Source organism: Erithacus rubecula (assembly GCF_903797595.1).
Source record: "Erithacus rubecula genome assembly, chromosome: 18".
NCBI classification, from domain to species: domain Eukaryota; kingdom Metazoa; phylum Chordata; class Aves; order Passeriformes; family Muscicapidae; genus Erithacus; species Erithacus rubecula.
This window is the reverse complement of record NC_136670.1, coordinates 11,720,797-11,744,355: the sequence shown is the minus strand read 5'-3', so window position 1 is coordinate 11,744,355 and position 23,559 is coordinate 11,720,797. Positions and strand designations below refer to the sequence as shown.

The 23,559-nt window shown below is 40.6% G+C and overlaps 2 protein-coding genes across 3 annotated transcripts in view; both read left to right on the top strand.

Moving 5' to 3' along the window:
* The first annotated feature begins 23 nt into the window (after positions 1–23).
* RAB22A (RAB22A, member RAS oncogene family) lies at positions 24–14,517 on the top strand. Its single transcript, XM_079321520.1, has 7 exons — positions 24–162; positions 1,927–2,006; positions 5,502–5,583; positions 9,494–9,565; positions 9,694–9,800; positions 11,649–11,758; positions 13,086–14,517. The coding sequence occupies exons 1-7, from the start codon at positions 127–129 to the stop codon at positions 13,181–13,183; spliced, it is 585 nt and encodes a 194-aa protein (XP_079177646.1). The 5' UTR covers positions 24–126; the 3' UTR covers positions 13,184–14,517.
* Positions 14,518–22,647: 8,130 nt separating this feature from the next.
* VAPB (VAMP associated protein B and C) overlaps positions 22,648–23,559 on the top strand; it is a 32,840-nt gene continuing 31,928 nt past the window's right edge. The window contains exon 1 of one of the 2 annotated variants that reach the window (XM_079321451.1): positions 22,648–23,132. In XM_079321451.1, the coding sequence (XP_079177577.1) occupies positions 23,075–23,132 (58 nt within the window). In that variant the 5' untranslated portion in view covers positions 22,648–23,074. The remainder of the gene's footprint in view (positions 23,133–23,559) is intronic. The other variant, XM_079321452.1, reaches the window with a different exon arrangement.

Here is a 23,559-nt window from a genome sequence, read left to right as displayed (position 1 = left end):
GCGCAGCCTGAGGAGGAGCGCGGTGTGCGGGTAACCGGGGCGGGCGGGGGGCGGCCGCCGCGGGGACGGCGATGATCGTGCTGGGCCGCGTCTCAGGCGCTCGCTGAAGGCGCTGCCCGCCCGGCCATGGCTCTGAGGGAGCTGAAAGTTTGCCTTCTGGGGGTAAGTGCTGGGCGGCGGGAGGGAGGGTGGGAGCGGGATGAGTGGCCGGCTGGAGAGGCTCTGTGGTGGCGGGGAGCTCCTTGTCAGAGCTCTGGCGATGGCGGAGAGGCTCTGTCAGAGGCTGGAGCGGCTCTGTGGCGATGGCGGAGAGCCCCTGGCAGAGGCTGGAGCGGCACCGGGCGCGGGGTGATCCTCGGCCCGTCCCTCTGAGGGACCGGGCGGACGCGCCTTCCCCTCTGCGCTGGAGGCGTCTGCCAGCAGCCAATATCGCTCCTTTTCTAACCTATTCTCCTTTTAAAAACAATAACAGGGGAAGCCCGAATATCTAATGCCTGCTTCCCTCTTCCTCCTAGGCTCTTTCGGGCTTGGAGTCTGCAAAATCAATAGAAGCACCTGAAACCAAGCTGGTGGGAGCGAGGGAGGGGCCTGAACTTACATTGTCAAGAGCAGATGCAGGAAAGTCTTGCAGGTGGTGGAAGGTGGAGACAGGGAGAGAAACGAAGCAGAAGTTTTAAAATTGAAGTGTATAAAGTTGCGTGTTGGCTTGAGAGCCCCACGTTGAACAGGTGGAGGTGTCACCTCTGTTATTCTGAGTTGTTTTCTCCTTCTAAATGGCCTCATTGCCCTTCAGAGGGGAAGATTATGTGTTTGTGTGCCCTCCGTGTTATGAAGGTATTTGGGGTAACTACTGTTTGTGTTCACCTGGCCTGAGAAACCTTTTGCCATGGAAGAAAAGGAGAAGAAGCACCCAGGAGAACTTGGCCTTGAACTCGCTGAGCCAGGAACCACATCTGTGTTTCTCTTTTTTAAGATTTGCTCTGATTAATGAGACTGCAAACAGTATAAAATACAGAGCTGTGATAATGTACTTTTTCTCAAGATGAAAATAGCTTGGGCAGAATGAATACAATCATAGGTAGTGTACTCAAATTACTGCAATATTTAGGAGTTTTGGAAAAAAATAAGGCATGAATGATGTAAAACTTTATTTTCAGTGAAGTGATTCCTCAAGGGCTTATTCCTTCAAGTTTTAATGACTCAGGAAATATAATGCAAAAAGGTTGTCTTCACATGTCTTAATTAAAATACAATTACAAATATCCAGCTTCTACTGGGAAGTGTTTTACTGCTAAAACTTTATTTCACTTCCAAATGTAACTTCTATACATTTTTTGCCTTTTAACCCTGGATTTAGTGGTGCAAAAATATACACAATCCAGCATTTTTGTTTTTTGTTTCCTCTTTCACCATTTTTAGCACTGTAGAGTTGCATTAGTAACATGTTTCAGGTGTGTCTCAAGAAATTTCAAGTCTTTCATTAAGCAGGGTGGGACAGCATTAGTCAGAGGTTGAATGCATGTGTCACACTTGTATAATTTCACGTGCTCCACTGCTCCTCCATCCTGGTAAGCTGTACTCAATTGCTGTATATTTTACTAAAAGTGGTCTTTTCCTACTGCTGTTGCATTGCAAGGTGTGCCTGCCTTTGTAAAAAAACCCAAAGTTTGAGTAATAATAAGTGCAAATGGAGATTTTTGTGGTCCTTCAAAAAAAATCTTAACAATTTTGTTTAGAAAACTGTAACTTGTCACAGACCTTTCATTTGCTACTAAATTAATATAATACCTGAAGTATTTCACAACTTCTCTGAGATTCTCTGCAGGAATGTGTTATCATGGCAGTGTACTGCAGGATTTGAGGACAAAAAGAGTAATTGTTTCTGGTGACTAATATCACTTTCAACTGTTTCTGTTCTCTTTTTAGGACACTGGTGTGGGCAAATCAAGTATAGTGTGGAGATTTGTTGAAGATAGCTTTGATCCCAACATCAACCCAACAATAGGGTAAGAAACTAAATGAAGTAAATGTGATTTATGCAAGAATAAAATGAAATTACCTGAATAGAGCATTTAGGAGTTCTTCTTGTGTGGCAGCTAGGTGTGGTAATAAACATGACTGCAGCCTTAATTAAGCTTGTGAGCTACCACAGGACACATAGGAGTGTTCTCAGCACTCCTGCAGCTTCCATTTTCATGTGTAAGGTCTGGACCCATTTTTGTATTGTTAATCTAAGATAACAATGAATAAATTACACTACAGATGCTTCTACTAAAGGCATAGCATGCTTTTCTTGTGCACAACCCTTAAATTTCAACATCTAATTATTATGCAACTCCACGGATTTTAATTCATGCTTTTTAATACTCAAGTACTGTAAGTCTCCTAGCTTTTTAAGGGTGGTTAACATACTAATTCAGGTAGGTCTCACCACTAATTAGTTAAAATGTACACATCTGTATGCAATGCACATACAAATCTAACTGATGAAACTGTTTTTGCAGTGGTCTCATAGGTAAGTGGGATATTTGGTATTTGAAATTTGAGCCTGAGTAGCTCATTGATATTGATTGGTATTATTGATGTTAAATCTTTGAATGGATAGAAGGAAGGGCAAGCATCAGGAATTCTTAGAGTGGTTGGATGTTTTACTTCTTTTGCTGTCTTTTTGGGGTTTTTTTTTGTTTTGTTTTTGGTGGGGTTTTTTTTGTTTGTTTGTTTGTTTTGCCTAGCAAGTGTCTTTTGGGCTGCTTTGATCAGAAGCAATTTTTGGCTTATGGGAGGACAGCCTTTGCTTGATGCCCAGAGATGTGGGGGGGTTTCAGTACAATTTCCTGTCTCAGGTATAACACAGGCTGTGCTGCAGCTTAGACCAAAAAAGATCCTGCTGATAAAGATCAGCTCTGTCTCATCCTGTCCTGAAAAACTGGGGTCCCTGTGGTCTCTCTCTTTTCCCTTACACCCCCCTCTTTTTTGATTATAAATACTGACATTGAACTACAAGATGTTCTGTAGAAGTGTGCTTTTGCTTAAATTTCCCTATTAACAGAGCTTTATTGACAGTACTGAGACAATTATAGTTGATTGAAGTGACAGACTGAAAATCTTTTTTACCAGCCCTTAACAAAATAATTTACTGGTCTGAGGACTGGTTATTTTGGTAATTTGCTGTATAAATGAATCAAAACTTGTCCAAATGTAGGGATTGTGTGAAGCTCCAACAAAATACACAGTCCAAAAACTTAAAATGAAGTAATTTTTACTTTTTTTATACCTTGCTTTTAGTTTCTAATTGACACTTGTAGGTGGAAAGGAGAAGGTAATGATTAGAGAAGCTTTGAGTGTCTTGCAAAACTAAAGCTGAGAATGTTTCAACTTTATTCCCTGGGTCTTTGAGTTCATGAGATATGATCTTGTTTCCTGTCCTGTTTTCATTCCTTTTAGAATCAGCTGAGCAATCACACTTTGTTGTTGTCAACGTTCATTGCTCAGTTTCTCATATGGGCAGCTGCAGACTGTCAGAATTCTGCAGCTTTTCTCTCCTCAGGATGCTGAGGGCACATTTAACCAGCATTTACTTCTAAGTACTGCAGAATATCTTGTCTTTCAGTATAGCATCAAAAAAGAATATCAAATAACTTAGAGTGCCTACTTGGCTGGGAGAAGCAGCTGGGAAATTTAGTAATAAAACAGACATTATTCCTACTAAAAGTTATCAAGGATAACTCCTTGGAGGGTTTTGTTGACCCAATTGTCAAAGGATTTTGAAAAGCATTTAGCCTCCTGTCAGGTACCAGGGGATGGTTTAGCTGTGATGTGAATTTCAGAAACACAACTTTTCAGTTCAAATTGACTGCACAGGGATGGTTTGGTTTATAGAACCAAGTAAGATAAATTCAGTGAGAATCTATGATTTAGGAAACTGTTTCCACATTGACCAGGGAATTCAGATTTGATGGAGAGTTTGCAGCAATTTTAAAGGAAGTGAAAGTTTCTGCTGTGCTTTATAAGAGATACTCCTATTACTTTGGTTTTCTTAACTCATTGCAGAAATGCATCAGCTAGTTAATGGTGTTGTAATGCATTGCAATTAGGCTCTTCCTTTTTAGGGGTGTTGCAACTTTATATTTGGCTTCTTAAAAGACAAATTATCTTTGGAGATTGACCTACTATTTGTCAAATGATCTGGGTTTAAGGAATGAGGAGAAGGTTACCTCTTAACAGCTGAAACATTGTGTACCTGCTCCCTTTCCTTTTCTTTAATATATCCAGCTAATTGTCCTCTTCTAACATTGAAACAAGTCCAAAGGCTGCAGTTACATTTGCTACAAAAGTGTCAAGGACATTATTAAGTGGTTCTTAAACCCCAAGATAAGCTGAAGTTCAGAGTCCTGGGTTCAGGTATTCAATACTGATCATGCTGAAAGACTCTTGCTGAGCCTGATTATACAGCAAGTTTGGGGTAATGTAAGAAGCTCCAGTGTCTTCATGATCCTGTCAAAACTGACAGAAAGAACAAGTTTGGAAGTCTGCAATATTTTCAAGTGGCAGGAATTAATCATACAAGAGGTATTCAAGTTCCCACTGTAGGTCTCATGTGCTTAACACAGTTATATCACCTGTAGTTCCAGCTGTACAAGGATTTGAATTCAGAGTTTGGTTTTTCCAGTGAAAAATGTGCCTACAGGTGAGAGATACAGCAAAGGACTCCCTGTCTTGTAAAAGAGTAAGGTCACTGAATTCATGTTCTTGTGGGAAATACTAATTCAGCTAAAGCAGACCAAATAAACCACAAAAGTACTTTGCAATATTTAACTGTGAAACATCTAGAATTTGGGCAAAAGGAGAAAAACCTGGAGAACAAGAGAGAAGTTTTTTATCTTCTGGGAGTCCAAGAGCATCTGCAAACTAAAATATGTGATGCCAGACAGGATTTGGGAGCTGTACAGGGTGCAGACAACAAGCAATTTACTCTATTGATTTCTCTGTCCTGTTAACACCTACCAATACTGATACCCATCTCCTATTTTATTCCCAAATATGGATTTACCAGCACTTATCTGAGTGTTGGTACAGAGACAGAAAAAGTTGATAGAAAGGGAAGAATTTGACCTCTTTCCCCCCACAGAAGTTTCCAGTGTGCACTGAGGTGATTGCTGTGATGCAGTGAGGAAGGATGTTGTTAAAAGGCTGACCTTTCTGGGTTTTTTGGTCAGACATCCTTTTTTTTTAATATATTTTTCATTGCACTTACAAGTAATTAAAACCAATAATTTACATTCATGTTGTGTTTTGGTAGTTGAATGTCAGTCTCTGAAAGGAAATTTCATCCTTTCTTAATTTCATCCTTTATATCTGAAATGCTTCATCGATTTGTGTGTTTATGTGTGGGGAATGCACTTTTATTGGAATGTGAACTTTTTTGAAAGCTCATGGTGGTAATAAATGTTCTAAAGATGTATTTATATTCTCAAAAAGCATGAACTGTATATTTTTTTCAGAGCCTCATTTATGACCAAGACTGTACAGTATCAAAATGAGCTGCATAAATTCCTGATTTGGGATACAGCTGGACAGGAACGGGTAAGTAAAATCAATATTTGTGGGGAAAGTTTGGGCCAGAGCTTGGGTTGCTTTTCAACTCTACCCCTAAAAGTCACAAAGTGGTCTGGTTTTACAAATATCTATTAGAACACTTGTTTCTATGCAGGTTCCTTTTAGATGTGGGTGCTGTAGATACGTTTTTCTTTTTCATTGTTGGCATTATTAAAGTGTAAGGGTAAGGAATACTACCTAAGAGGAGTTTACAAAACTTTAGTCTGTGTTTAGATTCACTGAAATGGAATGGTTTTCCCACAAAAACGAGGCTGGTGCTGAGGGAAGCCAGCAGCTGTCTCTAGTAGAATTTCTAGTTGAGTTTAAAATGTTCAACTGCAAAATTTGCAGCCAGTGCAGCAACATGAGAATCAAAGTGAGATGAATTGCCATGTTTCATAGCACAAGTAAGGCCTTGATTCTGGAAAAATATACAGCTGCTGACATATTCTGTTAGCTTCACTATTAGGGCTATAAATGTGAGTAGGATGTAAATTCAGGCTTTCTAAAGCACAGTTTCAAGCAATTTTACAGGTGATAACTGCTCTTTTCTTCTTTTGTAAAGTTTTACTAATCAAATCTGATGGTGTTAGAAGCTATGTCTTGGAATCTCTTTTGAAATTTAAATTTTAATTTGGTAGTTTGGGGTTTTGATCTCTGCAGCATGCATAGTTCTGAGGGGAGGCAACAAAAGCTTTGAAGAACATGACTAATCAGATGAAATCCCAGATAATTAATTTGCATGATTTTTACTTGGAATTTAAAAGGAGGACTTTGCTAGGGAACTTGCTTGCTTATGGATTAATAGTGAGAGTGGTAGAAATTACAGTAGCTGTATGAACAATGCTTGTTCTTGACTGCAAGTGAACTACTGGCAGCTGCCAAGTACTCATGATGAGTTTATTTAGGATGTGAGGTAACTGTGACAAAGGTTGGGTTGTTACTTTAGGGTAACAACTGGCAAATACAGCTGTATTGCTTTTCAGGATTGGCTCGAGAAACAGCCCAAACAAGAAAACAAACCAACAGAACAACCTCCCTCAATAACAACAAACAAAACAAACACCTTGTAAAGCCTCAGTCAGCCCTATCCACAGGCACTTGACCTTTAGGAGTCCTGGTGGAACTGAGCTGCCAGCTTTTTGGCTTGATAACAGCCTTGATGGCTAGGAAGTAACTCAAGTGTATTTGTATTGTGATTTACTGTAAATTTTGAATGACAATTTATTTCCTTCTCCAACAGCACCATATAAAGCAAACTTAAATTGTCAGGGATGTTTCCCAGGAATATGTCCAATAGTATCTGTGTTATCAAAAATATCCTGAGCCCTTCCATTGCCAGGAGTCAGTCAGCATTTGCTGTAAATAGTTTGTCTTAAGTGAACATTGTAGCCCATTCTGGAATGTTACTGCTGCAAAGTGATATTCTGAGAGGTAGAATATGAATTTTTAGAGGTTGGTACTCTTAAATGGAAAGCTTTATAAACATGCCTGCCACTGTCTGGCAGGAAACATCCATTACATTTTAGCATTCCACCTGTTCACTTTAACTGTGCAAGCAATGGGAGGACCTTGTAATTTGGATTCAGCACAACTTATCTGAGGAAGCATCTCTGTACATGACCAGCATGTTCCTGGTCTATTTTTGGACTCTCAATGATACCTCCTTAATTTCCTTCCATACAAATTGCTTGCTATCTTTGTTGAAATCAAAAAAGGAAAGGTGTCATACCAGGACTCTGACCCAGGAGAGTGAAGTTTATATCCAAATCTGAGTCACCTGAGACCCCAATATAACCAAGGGAATCAGTGAAATGTAAGCAAGGATGTTTACTTTGAAATGATTCAGTATCTTCACAGAGGTTTCTTTCTCCAGAGCAGGAGAGCACTGTCACTGCTGTCACAAATGGGCTGTACACCTGCCTGGCCCTGAAACCTGTAGGACAGTTTTCTGGTCATACAACATATCTGACAATGAATTATGGAAGGGATTCCCTCTGTGGAATAGATCTGGAATACTAAAAATGTCCACACCATTCTTGGAACTGAAATGCCTCTGCTGAGCTATGATGTGGAATGCATGGAATTCACAGTCCTGGCTTCTTGAGGAGTGTTTGCTGTTTCCCATTTCAAAAGCCCAGCTGCAAATAGTGCTGCACTGCACTGGGCACCCCCTTGCTCTCAGTGGCTTTGGGGTGGCTGGATAGCCTTGTTCCAGAGGTGGAAATGTGCACCAAGTCATTCACACACCTCATTTACACACACACCTTATTTATTCTTTCTTTTTTTTTCTATACTGAGTTCAATTGATAGGAGCTCACGTACAGTAATCAGGATTTTTGCCTTCTTACCTAACAGTTTTGAGTTTCCCTGCATAATTACATTAATAATTCTGTCAAAACACAAATTGGAGGCTGGGGGACAAGCTAAAGTCATTGGAAAAATTGCAAAAGGAAAATCCAGTGTTTCTGGTAACATCTGTTTTGTTAATATATTTTATCTGCCGACTGCTCTTAGGTGGAAAAAAGTATCTAAGTGTTGGCAGACAGGAAATGAGAGTAATACAAAATCAGCAAGTGAAGTTGGTTTATTCCCAATGTAAATAGTGAAATAATCAAAAAGCCAGGTTGCAACCAGTCCAAGTGGTGGTTTACCAAATACATTTCCCTTTATATTTTAGTACTTAGAAGGAAGAGAGGGATTATGTCCCAATGTGAACTGAATTCCTGCCCATGTTTCCCTTTCCCACTCTTAAATATTTTTATATTCTGAACTTTGCATTCAAAATCCTATTTTCAAAACAGAATTTGAGAGCCAAATGTAAATGGTCTGGAATTCTGCTTTATAGCAAGATTTCTGTGATTTATTATATTGCTCTCAGTTGAACTGTACTAAGCAAAAGGAAATTGGTATTTTATTAGAAATGAATAAGCCTTTTATGAAAAACTGTATCCAATTCATTATTTTTACCCTGAGTAATAAGATGCACAAAAGCTCTAAATCATATATGCTTACATGGAACCAGCTACATGCACTTCAGTCAGCATTTCGATGGAGAGTTCTGGTTGCTATATTAGTTGTCTTGGCTTTTTTAAAGTTGGCAGAATATCCCACTGTTCTTAAGAATGCTTCATTGATATTTTTGATGCAACTTGTGTTCTTTGTCACATTTTTTAGCAGTGGATTCATAAGGTTCTGTCCACACAAAGGTACAGGCCCTCAGAAGCAAACAGACCTGCTGTAGATTTAATTCTGTAAATTGCAAGAAAATTACTGCAGCCTTTTATCTAGCATGTTCCTTAAAGCTCTGCTTGCAACAGGGCACATAGTTGTGGGCTTTTGCAGTTTTTTGGTTCAAACATGCTTTTAAATTTGAGGGGAAAACTAAAGCAAAATCCTCAAAGCCATGAGTTAGATTCTAAAGAAATCAGCATTTCTAGCATTTAAGACTGGTGGCTAATACACAGAGCTAGAGGTTGACAGCAGCTTCTGAACATTTCTGATCAAAATTAATATATGCTAGTCTTGGTCAAAGTTGACCTTGCTTCTCCCTGCATTTTTGCCCTTGTTTGGTGTTTAAAGTTGAGCACATGCATGTTTATGTAGACAGTCTGCTAAGTGAAAGGTTCTAATCTAGGCAAAATAAGATGAAGTTTTCCTCCCTGCTGTTTGCAGTAGGTGCTGCTGAGCCCCACACGATTTATTGCCTGGCCTTAGGAGAACAATGCCTTCCTGGGAGATTATGTGCTCTACTGCACAGACCAGTTGTGACTGTAAAGGAAAGTTTTTCACTGCTGTGATCTTGATTTTTACTTTTTTCAATAGTAACAATAATGATAGTGAGGTTCTGGAGGTCAGTGGGAGATCAGGTTTATTTTGTTTGCTGTCTTTCTTCCAGTTTCGTGCTTTAGCCCCAATGTATTACCGAGGGTCAGCAGCAGCCATTATAGTGTATGACATCACAAAAGAGGTAAGAAACTTGATCTTGACCCAGCATTACAATTTCTGGGGTTTTTTTATTTGTGTCATGGGCCAGTTCTGACTCTTAATTTCTAAATTCCTTGTGTCTTCTTTCTTTTTTTTTTTTTTCCACATCAGGAAACTTTCTCAACGTTAAAGAACTGGGTTAAAGAGCTTCGCCAGCACGGACCTCCCAACATTGTTGTAGCTATTGCAGGAAATAAGTGTGATCTTAATGATGTCAGGTAAATAACTGCTGTCAGTTTTGAGGGTTTTCCTTAAGCCCTAGCATTAAATATTTTAAGACTGTAGATCTGCTGAAAGGTATAGGACAATTTAAGCTGTTCTGCTCTAGTGTTGTAGTTTCACAAGGGGTTTGAGCTGTTTCTACTGTCAGAGGACATGGGGTTTGAGCTGTTTCTACTGTCAGAGGACATGGGGTTTGAGCTGTTACTGCTCTCAGAAGATGTGGTTAGTCTGCCCTTGGATGGTCTCACCCACTTCCTCCCCTGTGCTGATGTGAGTACACGTGTGATTGGGCAGTAAATTGGGCTGTAAAATGGATCCAGATTAAAACTAACCCTTAAAAAAAAAAAAAAAAAACTGATGCAAGTATATTTATCTTTCTCACACCATGAACACTTGCTGGCATAACGGTGTGGGGATAGCAGGGTTAGGAATGAGCAGTTTACAGGCAGACAGGATTAGCTTTTCTGGTGGCAGTGCCAAGTTACACAAACCTAAACTGCCTGTGAAACTATAGTGTAATAGAAGCTGTTTACCTCACTTTACAAGAAGTGCCCCTGTCAGTCTGTAGCACCTCATTTTGTCAGGAAAAACACCAAGCCTGTTGGAAAGCATTGTGTAGGTTTTTCTAACTTGCTTGTTCAGGTGCCTTCCTTCCCTGCTTAAATATTGGGGTGGAATTGACTGTGGCCAAAATAGTTGCAGGGAGCGGGAAAAGCTCTTGAGAAACTTTATGAACAGCCAAACTTTCAGGAAGGCATGTACTAAAAACAAAAGAAGGCCTTTTTTTATTGATGTCCTGGTTAAATAAGCCAAAATTCAGAAAGAAGGTGTGTGTAAACTTCTTGGGTTTAGGTTTCACTGGAAAAGGCACCACAGCTGGTGTCCCAAAGGACACAGCTGGTTATATGTTTAAAAAACCACTGCAAAGATGGCTCTGAGTATGGTTTTGCAAATTGTTAATACCTAGAAGTTATCTAGTGAGCTCTAATAATATTAATTAGAAATGGCATGTCTTTTGAAGGAAATAGAGTGTAAAATTATTTAGAACAGAATTCATATCTCACATGCTCAGCTGGCATCACAAGTGTAAACATTGCTATTCAAGCTAATGAGGAAGATTCCTTGTATTTTAGTCAGAGGCAATATTTGAATCACTCCTCCAAGTCCATGGTCTTGATATCCTGAAGTCCCTCATTACTGAAAGTAGCCAGTGTGCTGTAGAAATTGTATGTGAAGTGATACAACATAAAGTCCAGACCTCTCTACAGCTGCTGGGGTTTGTATTTTTCATTTTGTTTAAGGAAAGATACAAAATCATCAGCTTGCCTACTTTGAGATGCAGAATAACTTGTACACTTCTGTGTGCTCAGTATGACAATATTCCTTTTTTATAGCTACATCTTCAAGCAAAGTAAATGCTGCACTGATGATTTGTGCAGTGTTGGGAGATGCTTTGATTTTGTAAACAGTCATAAGAAATGCACAGGATCATTGGGAAATAATGCTTTAGGATCTTCTTAGGACATACAAAGCTGGTGGGGTGAATAACACACCTCAGGAGGATTGATTGCAGACCTAAGCTTAGAGCACTCCAGACAAAACCACTGCAATATTGTCAGATGGATTAAGGCCTTGGGTAGTTCATGACTGTGCTCATACCTCAAGGCAGGGAGACAGCACAGAGTAAAGAATGAGCATCAGTTCCAGCATGAAGGAGCACTGTGATGCTAAACAGGTAAAATATTCATGATAGGACACACTTAAAAACTTAATCTGTCCCTTAAGGTTTTGAGTAATGGGGTTCTTTTGCATTCATGAATTTTTCTTTGCTTTTTTTTTTCCAGAGAAGTCATGGAAAAAGATGCTAAAGACTATGCAGATTCCATTCATGCAATATTTGTAGAGACAAGTGCAAAAAATGCAATAAACATTAATGAACTCTTTATAGAAATTAGTAAGTATTTAAACAGTTAATGTACTTTCTTCTGCAAAAAAACTTGAGTAGAAATTCTGTATTACTTTTTGTGGTTTTTAGGTAAAAATTTACAGATTTTATACTAAACTTGTTACAATCTGACATGACTACAAACTGCAAAATGAGCTGCATTAATTTCTGGTCACCTGATGGCCTCTGAATATTCCTTCTAGAGGTTTTCAGCCTACTGTGATGCTACTGGATAAATAGCAGGCAGGGTACTCCTGTCAGAAGTCAGTGTCAACTTACCATGTCTGTAATTGAATGTTCCAATTAGTACTTCCAAGGTTATGGAAGAGGAAGGAAATGGCATGAGGAAGATCCAGACTTTATACATCTGAGAGAAGGAATTAAGTTCTCACTCTTAGTGCTTGTACTTAGGCTAAAGAAGTGTATTTTTAAAAATGCAAGAATTCATAAGTGCCAGATTACTGCATGGGGAATAGCAACTACTGTAGATTTTCCTCAAGTATGTTTGTAGTACCTTGAGGATTTTTTCTGTTAAATTGCAAATCTTTTCTGTTCCATTTGTGGTGAGGACAACGATATTTTTTATATGTGTGAATAAAAACCAATATTCCAAAGTGAATTCTATGCAATATTACTTGGAGGATATGTGTCAAGGAGCAGAACTAACATTCAGGTGTGTCAGCCTGTTTGTGAAAAGAGGACTAACTACAGAAACATCAGGCTTAAGGAAAAAAATAGAGTCTATAGAAGCAGTTGAAAATATTGAAGAGCTGATGTAAAAAGTAGGTGCTGTAGATTAGCTTCTGATTTATTGACTTAATAGTTGCTCCCTAAAATTGATCTTGAATATGTTATGTGGGGAAAAAAATCATAAATCCTCCTCAGAAGAGAATGCTGAACCAGGAACAGTCCATTTTAAAGACTGATGAGATGAGCAAAGCAGCTCTCTCTACAGGCACTCCTTTGTTAAGCCTGATGCAGGTGATCTGTGGAAATACAGGTCAAGGTGGTTGTTCTCAAGTTATTCCAGATGGTATTGCATCCTGCAAAGTACTCTCCAAGTGCTTTTACAGCTCAGCTGTTCAGGTCTAGATGAGCCTGAAGTGTAACTGCTGCTAAACTGACTTTGAACCACCTCTGCTGTTCTTTTGTGCAGCCATCCCTCTTACAGACATAACACAGACTGTTGCTGCCATCCTGCCGGGCAGGAAGGTCATCCCTGGTGACCTACAGCTAATTGAAGGCACATTTTTGTATACAGAGCATACACTGGATGCTTAGAATTAGTTTCAAGTATAACATTTCCTATAAATTTCTTTTTCCTGCCTCCTTGTAGGTCGCAGAATTCCATCCACCGACACCAACCCCGCGTCCAGTGGGAAGGGCTTCAAACTTCGCCGCCAGCCATCGGTGACAAAGCGCAGCTGCTGCTGACTGACCCCCCAGAAAAACAAACTTGTTTATACAGTAGGTGGTCCTGGAAGTTAATAGTTCACGTTGGGTTTATATTATCAGTCTTAGATCTTTATCTGCTGGTGTTCATACACCCCAGGTCCCCCAAAAGGGACGGGCTCATCCGACACCTGCACGCGCAGAAAAGACTGCAGTCATCAGGGCAGCCTGCTGCCTCCCACAGCGTGCAGTGTCCTGCATTCAAAGGGAATCCATCATCACTTCTCTGGCCTTGCTTGATTGGAAGGTGACTACATGGATGGTAGAACTGAAATCTTTTCATAGTTTTGTAATCAAGGTTTTGGGAGGGGTTTTTTTTTTGGTTGTAAAAAGGGAAATGAGCACTTTTGTGGGAGATTGGGTTAGGAGGAGTTTGGAAGTTAGATGTCATTTCTTCCTTTTCTTCAGTGAGCCTTATATTAAATTTTGGTGTAGCTAATCCAAAGTATGATGGGTTAGTTGATGTGAGATGGCTACAAAATAAGGAACTGAAGACAAATAGTAGGCTAATCAGTCCATCCAGTCCCCAAATCCCATTTGCACTTTTTATTTAAGGATGATCTGTGCTGGGGGAGGGGACACAAGCAACAGATCTTAAACCACAGACAATCTTCTTTTTCATGCTGACTGTAATCACTTTAAGGCAAATTGGTATGCTTATAGGCATCTTTTTGTTGTTACAAGTTTTTTTAATATTAGAATGTTGGTGGAAGAAAATTACTTGTAGATCTGACTAAATTAAGTGGTTACTGACTAAAAAGAGATGCTGTAAACAGATGCTGCCAGTGGTTCTGATAAGACCTACAAGTTTTTGGGGGAAGCTTTTAATTGCTTGGCATGTGTAAAGTGTTGATATTATATTTATGAGACCAGTGTTTAAAGTGTTATAAATTATGTAAAAACAGTAAAAAATAATACAATCTCCTACACTCCTTCCATTCCACACCTAGGGATAAACTCTTGGGGAATCTCCATCAGGGTTTTTTTTTCCTGCATTTTAGGTATTGTCACTGTGAGTTCATCCAGAGGCAGATGAAATTCTTTTTCTTTCAATGACATTTGAAAGGGCCAATAAAAAATCCTGTTGGGGCAGCACGAGGCCTGTCTGTTAAACATGCTTTCATCTGGGGTGCACCCAGTCTTTCCTATTTTGGGCACAACAATACACATAGGAAGTAACCTTAAGACTTGGTAATGTAGATCATTACCTCTTGGTTCCTGGGGTTTCTCATCTGTGAAGGTTTTTAGCAAATCAGTGTTTAGCTTATTCTGTATGGGTTTTAGTAGGCTTTCAATTAAACTCTAGGTTGACCATACCTGTTTGTGCTATTTTATTTATTTTTTCTTTTTGTTTCTTACCAGCATTAGTGAGAAACTTTTATACTTTTGAAGAAAAAGAGCTTAATAGACTTGAGCATATACTAAAATATGCTGGTTAGCTTTAGTATCAAACTGAGGTCATGATGATGCTTATTCTTATTTTTGAATCTGGTTTTCTATCATCTCAAGTATTTTCTCTGAAGGAAATGTGGGAAAATTTGTAAGAAATGAAAGGACTTGTACTTCAGATTCATTTGTGCTAGTGAAAATTCTTGGAGAGCTGGAGCAAAACAGACAAACTGGTACAGAGAGGTTTTTGGACAGGTCAGTGAGTTTAATGATATTTGGTGACTACATTTTTGTCATGCCTTTTCCTTACCCTGCATTGCCAATTCTGCCTTTGCCATAGCCCTACAGGCTCCATGCTTCTAGAGAGCCCAAGAAATCCAACTCCATGGGTATACACCCTATCTTTCTGCAGTTCTGATCTTGAATTACTGCAGGTAATGTGTAACAGCCAGATTGTCCAAACTGCCAGCCCTGGAATGAGGCTGCTTCTTAATACTTGCCTATTTAAAAAGACAGACAGTTGATGTAAGTTCTTCTGAGTCCAGATAAGTGATTATTGATCACTGGCTGTGCTGAAAGCTGGAATGCAATCTTCCCTGCATGAGATGCACATGCTCATAGTTTCATTTTTGGAGGAGAAAAGTGGTTTGTTTTGTATTAATAATTTGTTAGGTCAGCTGCTTTGATCTTGCACTAGGCTTGCTGGAATATTTTGTCCTAACATAGCTTCTCTGTTTGGAAATACATTGGTTTTGGAGTGCTGATTATCAACCATTCCAGCTAAATTTTTAGTCACTTTTTTCCTGGTAAGAAGTTATTTAAAAAGCTCAGGATTAAAGTTTTATTCCACCAATGTCTTTCTGTCTAATGAGTGGAGCTCATCAGAGAGACTCAACTTTCACATACTGTCAAAGGGAATCACCCAGTCAGAATGGTTCAGGTTGAAAGGGACCACAGTGACTCTTCTGGTTTAACCTCCCTGCACAAGCAGGGTCATCCCAGAGCACATTGCACAGATTAATTTCTGCAGAACAAGTTTGAAAGGGCAAAGTGTCATGTATGTAAAAATGTAATGAGGTGTATGTTATATATCAGAACATTTTTAGCTGAAAAAATATGACTGTTGCAACTTCTAAACCCCACCAGTTCTTTGTCATGAATGTTATAGAATTCAACAAAAATATAATTTGATAACTGTTTCATTCTTAAGCTTTGGAGCAACTTGAATGTGCTGTCCAGGTTCTGGAAGGTGTCTTCATCTGACCCTCTATTAAAACATCACTTAGCTGACTTGCCACACTCTCAGTCTGTGCTGTAGGTGATTTTGTAGGATATTTTATATACATGCTGAAAATTGGCATATTGAGTCCACAAGCAGGTGACATTTGGAAGCTGAAATTTAGTAGCATCTAGTAATCATACTACTGAAAATTGTTATAGGTGCTTTGAAAAGTTCTAAGACAATTCTAACAGCTTTTGCTGTTGCTGTGAAGGTCAAGGCTTTGTTTTAGGCCCAGTGAATCACTGCACTCCAGATCCCTGCTGCCATCAGTGAGACCTTTCCTTTAAGTGCTGCAGGATCAGAGTTAAGGGTTTAGAAGGATGTTTTATGCAGACTGAAGTTTTTGATATGTTGCTTTACATTTAATGCTACCAGCCTGCTCATGAAGGATTATTTACTTGCTTGGGAAGAGAGTAAGAGGAGAGGAGACAGGACTTACTTATTGATTTGGAAGTCTAATCCTTAAACCTGATTGAGGGAGAACATTGTTGTTAAACTTCATTTTAATTATTAAAAAGTAATTCACGGTGAAAATTTTGAATGGTTTAAAAGCTGCCCTCAGCAATTTTTTTTTTTTGTTACACTGTTAAGCTTAAATTATTCCTTCACATTAGTGTTTAGTTCCAGTATAACACATTATTCCTTGGAAAAGGAAGCTTTAGCAGTGATGTTTGAATTACTTGCTTGTGAAACAGTCTTTAGTGTGTGCTAAGGATGGTGTAGGCTATTTGTGGTGTGCTGTGTCAGCAATCTGCACAGGAATGGATGATTTACAGGGCAGAAGCTGTCAGAATAGTGGAACTGCTCACCCTGGAGTGAACCTCACTCAGCAGCAATAGCTACAGACAAGCAGGGCAAAATCATCTCCAACATGAGGAGAACCTGCATCATTCACTGGCTTCAACTTTACACTGCCTGCTTATTTTGAAAAAAGGCTTCACATATCTCTCCTGCATATTTGCAGCCTATGAAAAAGTCTTTTTGGTTCATAGTTGAGAGAAAAGGACAAAGTTTGTTATTTTTTTCTAGCAGAAGTCATTGTACAATCACCTGAGATGGTTTGTACATCACAAGTCAGTTAAAGCAGGAGAATTGTGTACTTGGAATTAAGTCTCTAAAAATCTGCAAAAAATTCCCTTTAGAAAACTGTTGATGTTTTATGTTGAGATCCCATCTCTTGTAATAGATCACAGCCTAGTGATGGTAGGTGATGGAAGATTTACAGAAATATGATGATGGTGTGAATTACCAATGTAAGATGGAAATACAGGTTCTAGTACTAAAATAGTCATGATAGCTTTCCTTTGAGTCATATGGCTCAGGCTTGGCAAAAGGAATATGCTTGAAAATACATATTTGTATATACAAATATTCAGGTGCCAAAACATTATTCCCTAAAATTATTTAGGACTTCTCACACTGATGTTTCTGAAAAATCCCTTTTGGTATTCTGGAGGTTTCAGAAGTCTGAATGCAAACCACTTCTTGTTCAGCAAAAATGCACAACTTGGAAAGAATCAAACAAGCATTACCAGGCCTTATCCCTGAAGTGTCACAGAGAACAAACCTTTCAAGGGATATAAGACTATCCTGAAATCCAAGAATACTGATAGGCTTAGCCTCTGACATGTCAAAATGTTCTAGGGTCAGCTTTTTCCTCCTTTCCCCTCTCTGTTTCCTGTCACCCCACCCAAGGCTGAATTTTTAACATAGTGTTGTCAGAGTGTCCATGCTATAAAGAGCTATTCAGAAATACTTAGAAAAGTTCTAATGGCTGAGAGTTACTTGGTGCTCCCTATTTTACATGAAGAATCAAGGCAGTAGGATGACTTTTCTCAGTCTAGAATAAGGATGTCTTAAAAGAAACAATTTTACAGTTCCTGTTACATCAACCTGCAAATTGATGTTCCTAAATTTTTGCTTAAACACTAATTATAAATTTTATTTAAAGAGCTAATTACCTTTATAAAGATTTTCTTTTAAGAAGGTTAGGGCTTACTTTGCTTGGTTTCTGTTATGTGTTCACATATGTATTACTGAACAAACCAGCTTTTCCAAATGTTGAAAGACACAGACCACTCTTCTGTCATGCTCTTCATCACTGTGGGTGTGATACTCCATCCAGTTGTTGCACTTGAATATTCTGTAACTCTGACACCTTGATACTATCTTGCCTCACTTTTACTCATGTTACAGTATGTATTTCCTATTAAATCCATTATGTTTTCTTGGCAATTTGTTCTTTGTTTCCTTATGGGATTTAGACAATGGTAGGTGCTGAGTGTCCCTTTTGCCACAAAGTTCTAGAAGCATTTGTCACAGGAGCAAATATTTGTAGGCAAAATGATAATTCATTAGCACACCCTTATGAAACTGTTACAGCAGCTGAGACCTGTGCCACTACTGCTTTTTACCACATAATGAAGGCTAAAAGCACATTCACCTGGAGGAGCAAGTTATTGTAAGCTTCTAGTCCACTCTTCTGTATTTTACCTTTCTTGTACTTCCTCTTCCTGAAATTGTGTATCCAGCACTGACACTGTGATGGTGAATTAATTGATTTAGGGCACAGAAATGGATTGCATTAATGTAGCTAAAATGGTTAAGACTTCCTAGCAATCCTCCCACTTGTACCCACCACACTGAGGACAATGAAGAAAAAAAATAGGTTTTTTTTCTGAATGACAAACTGCATTTGTGTGTTCAGGACACAAAAATAACCTGATATGCATAGAGTTCTTGCAGTGTAGTAAATGTTTGCCTGTAAAATGTGTCAAGGTTAACCTTTGTATCAGCAATTCTTGTCACCCATAACAACATTCTGCCTTTTCATTCTAGGATGGGGTTAACCTGTTACAAAGGTTGAAAGGTCTGTGCCTTGTTACTATATTATCTCTTACTAAAACAAACTGAAGCCGCTCAAAGTTACAGAGCATTTGCAGCACTGTAAACTGCACAAATTTCCAACCATTGCTTCACTGCATGAAGTGTAGTCAGATTACTAGTGATGAAATATTGTAGTGATGAATTCCCAAGCTTATGAATGTTTTGAGACTTTTGTTTTTTTAGTCTTCTCTTGGGCTGGTCCTGAGAGCGTGTACAGGTTTGTCTGTATTGTTGGTTTGTAGATGCTAATGAGGAAAACCAGGCTTTTGTTCTCTCCTTTTTGTTTCAATTGTTACACTCCCATATAGTGCATAGAATGCAAATAAAGAAATGTTGATTTGACATAATCTAAACAGCCTTTTCAGCCTAAGCATTCATAATAAACTTTTATAGTGTAATAACATGCTAAATCACTACCAGTCTGATGTATTGTGCAAAAAAAAAAAAAAGGTGTAAACATTTTATTAATAAAAAGCTTTGTTTATAAATATGCTGGCTTGTTTATAAATGCTTCCAAAATTCTCCACATCTTAAAAAAAACAGTCTCTATAGCAATATAATTATAGAAGAGGAATGTAAGCAATAGCTTACATGTACAAATGACTGCAATAGCTGTTTTCCAGAAGTCCTGACTACTAGTGTTCAGAAACTGGAGCTTTTCCCTGGTTTATGTACACACAGACAAAGGCAGAAGATCTTGTGCAAAGAAGGGATGGGGGGAAACAGCAGAAAGAATGCAGCTTTTGTGTAACACTTCCTTTCTTTTCTATGTCTGAGAAACTGCAGGCCACACACAGTCTTGTCAAGCAGGGCAAGGCCTGAAAAATTCTATCAGAGCCAAGTTAGTTAATACATTGCTTTTACATTAAACTGCATGAATTGCACAGTTCTCAACTGCTTAGGCCAGGTTTCTGTCAATCAAAACTGTAAGTGCTTTTAATATCTGCATAGTGTTGTGGGGCCTGTTGTGCTGGGAAGGGATCTTCTCTTGTTAATACAGCCAGCTGGTTGGTAGCTTGCTTTTTTTAAACCACTGCTCTGTTGCTTATGTAGTCCCCAAAAATAGGGATTTGGCTGCAGTTAATTCACTTGTCTTACATGATGCTTAAAAGATGTGGTTTGGTTGTTTCAATCTGGGATGCACATCTAACATGTTGAGTTTAATAGCAGCCTTCAAAAGCTAAACAAAAAAAAATCCTGTTTCTGAACTGCTGTTTGACATGAAAAGGGGTACAAGTTTTTACTAAGCAAATGTCTGCACTTCCTATGCAGGAAACCCACACCATGTCATCTTTTGTTTGAGACCTGGAATAATTTAAATTTCTTCTTGCCTGCAATTTTGAAGTTATGATCTTAGATATGAGTGAACTGCTTTTGCATAGTGTCAGATGGGTTTGTCTAGGATGGCATGAATGTGCATCAGGTGGAGCATAAGAAGGGTAGATACATGGAATATGCTGGAATAGAGAGGAAAAGATGTTTGCATATGTTTGCATAGGGAATTTGGGGACTAAATGCAAACCATGTGGTTTGCTCACACACAATGAGAATGTTTCACTTGGATCAAGTCTTTCATAGCTTTTAAGGCAGAAGCTTTGCAACTGATGAATTTGTTCTTTAAAATTGTTTCAGTACAAAGTTTTCAGGTGCTGTCCAGCATTTCCCTGTGGTGTTCATCCCAATTTTCTCCTGTTAATCAAAACCCCACGTGGGCAACAAGTTACCTTTTAGTCTTGTGGCTGAATTGTTCCCAGTGAGGGCTGTCCATGGAACAGGGATGGGGTATTGCACTCCATGCACACCCATTTCAGTGAATCTGACCTGCACAACATTCAATCTACACACATTATTTACATGCAACAAAAACCTGGCAACCTTTCATTAGACTTCATAAATTTTCAACTTAAACAATGCTGTGCTTTGTAAAACTTTCAGCCTGGGTGAAAATGTGGGCGAGTCCTTCAAATACAAACAGGTAAGTTCAGAGCTGCCAATTAGGGCAAGGTGAATACACCTTGGCAAATCCTTTAAGAGGTGGATCATCAAATGCTTCAGGGGGTTCTTTGTACTTTTTTCAGGAACAGTAGAACTCAGAAAGGTCTGGGCAGCAACATTTAATAGTTGTTTACTTTAGGGTTTTTATTATGCATGACTACATGCCATGTGAAGCTTTCTCTCTTACTCCTCGCTGTTAGTTTGCAATTAATTTACCAATATGTAGAAAGATTGTCTTTTCTACTAATTATTGGTCCAAGAATGGCTTACAGAGAGAATCTGTTTATAAAATAAAACTTAAGAGATTAGGTAAAAGAAGGTAACCTTCCCACAGCACCAGGCAAAGCTGCAAAATATAAGTGAACTCTGTTCTCTCTTGAGATCTAAAATGTTATGACATAACTGTAGTTTAGGGTAAAAATTACCCCCCAACTCAAGGAGCAAAAATAATAAGGCCATCCAAATCTAGTTTCCTGGAAAAGAAAATGCACCCCTTTATGAGGTTATGTGACCATTTTTTCCCCAAAAGAGAAGGAAATAAAGGAACAAGAGCAGTATTTGAGTGTATTGCCCTGCAGTGCTGAAGCTTTATAAAATCATTTCTGGCTGGAAGGAGTTGGCAGGTTTCACTTGTATCATGCAAAACTAAGAGTTTTGTACTAAATACAGGTATGGGTTTGTTTTGGCATGGAATTAAAGACAGCTGAGAACAAAAAGGATGAAATAGGATGGGAGGAAGCAAAGCACATGAGCAGAAAAGCAGGGAGTGTGGTGGACAGCAGCAGCTGAAGGTGTGCTATCAACACTGCAGATGTGCTCAGAGCACTGGATGCCACTGTCCTGCTTAGGGGTGTTAAAATTAACATATACATCTCTCATTTGACATTGCTCTTAGTGCCAGAAAGGAGAACAGCACCCTTGCTGTAATTCTATCCTTTTTAGCCACATTATGCATTTTTGGCATTTATTAAGTCAATTAACATGATACAAAGAATTTGTGTGAGGGGAAGGTGCGCTGCATCATGTAGATTATACTGGTGTGAGAAAATGAATTTTCACAACATTTTAACATTTTTATTCATCTCTTTGCTCATCAGCCCTGCCTAGGACCAAACTTAACTGCAACAACTTTGAGTTGCTCTTCTTTTTATCTCTGCAAATGGCATCTCCTCCTGGAGTCATATATGTACAAAGTCCAGTATGTATAAAGTCCAATAAATACGTTTTAGTGGACATAAATTACCATTTTTGACGATCAACGAGTTTCTGCTGGTAAGTGGCATTCCAAACTCCTGCTTCTGACAGGTTACAGCCACGTTTTATAAATTCTTAGGAACTTTTCAAATGTTTAAAAACAACCTGAGGAGAGAGGGGAGCAAAAAGCATAATATTGCTGTAATTACACTGGCCTAAGGCTATCAATAGAGCAGCACTTTATATAAAACCATGCTGTAAATTAAAAAAAAAAGGTTTTAAACCACTGGAGTAAAAACCAACCAACCAAAACTGAACACAAGCAAAAAAAAAAAAAAAAAATCCCAAAACACAACCACTACAAACCACCCCAAAACAAACACAAAAACCCCAACGAGCAACCCAAAACTTTGATTACTCTTAAGCAAGGGAAGGCGGGGGATGTCTTAAAATCGGAGGTGGCTTGAGTTCTGGTTTTATTAATTCAAAAGCTGCCCTGGCGCTGTGCCGCCGTGCCCGAGCCCTGCGGCCCCGGGGCTGCTCCTTCCCCCGGCAGCGCTCCCGGCCCGGCCCGAGGCCACGCGGAGCAGAGGCCTAAAACAACACGCAGCTTCTGGATGACAAGGCGTTTATTACAAACCACGCTTTCCAGTGACGATTATACGTTATTTATTAGCCTTCTTTCTCCTCGTAACGCCCCAGGAGCGGCGGCGCGGAGCTTCTCCCGCTGCCCCTCACGGCGGGGCCGGGCTCACGTCAGCCGCCGCCGCAGCCTCTCCGCGGCCCCTCCGTGCTGCATCATCCCGCCTCCCGCCCGCCCTGCCCGGCAGCGTGTGCGCCGCCGGCCGCCGCCCGACCGCGCCTGGCCCCGCTCCGGGACCGCGGGACACTGCGAACAGCCACCCGGGCGAGGGTCGAGCGGCACCCGAGCGACGAGCGAACGAGCAGCGGGGAGAGGGCGAAGCAGCGCCCCGGCCCGGAGTGAACGCGCTACCGGGCGCGCCCCCCGCCCGCCTTCCCTCCTCCCTCCCTCCCTTCCTCCCTCCCTCCCCTCTTCCTTCCCCTCCCTCCCCGTCCCTTCCTCTCTCCGCCTGGTGCCGCCACCGCCGAGGAGGAGGAGGAGGAACATGGCGAAAGCGGAGCAGGTCCTCAGCCTCGAACCGCAGCACGAGCTCAAATTCAAAGGTACGAGGCGGCCGCCGCCATCCCTGGCCGCCGCTCCCCGCGCCGGGCGGGCGGCGCGGCCGCGCTCGGGCCCCGCTCCCCGGCAGCCATTTTCCGGGGGCCGGGCACCGCCGGCAGATAAAATGTCCTTCAGCGCCGCGCCCGCCGCCCCGCCGGGCCCTCCGCCCGCCGCGGAGCCGCTCCAGCCCGCGGGGGTCCCCCCGGGCCGCCCTCAGCGCTGCCGCAGCCGCGGCCCGGGTGGGGGCGGCCCGCGGGGGGGTCCCGGCCGCCGCCTTCCCCGGGCGGCAGCGGCCACACCGGGCTGTGCCCGGCTGACCTTCCCGGGGGCGGCGGCCGGGGACGGGGGAACCCGCGGGGAGAGCGGCGGTGCGCGCCCCGGGCCCCGCCGGGGGTGTGTGCGCGGCCCCGGCCCCAAGAGCTGGCGCTG

Coding starts and splice junctions, on each gene's coding strand:
- RAB22A (XM_079321520.1), top strand. CDS start 127: ATGGCTCTGAGGGAGCTGAAAGTTTGCCTTCTGGGG. Junction 2,007..5,501: donor AACATCAACCCAACAATAGG/GTAAGAAACTAA, acceptor TATTTTTTTCAG/AGCCTCATTTATGACCAAGA. Junction 9,801..11,648: donor TGTGATCTTAATGATGTCAG/GTAAATAACTGC, acceptor TTTTTTTTCCAG/AGAAGTCATGGAAAAAGATG.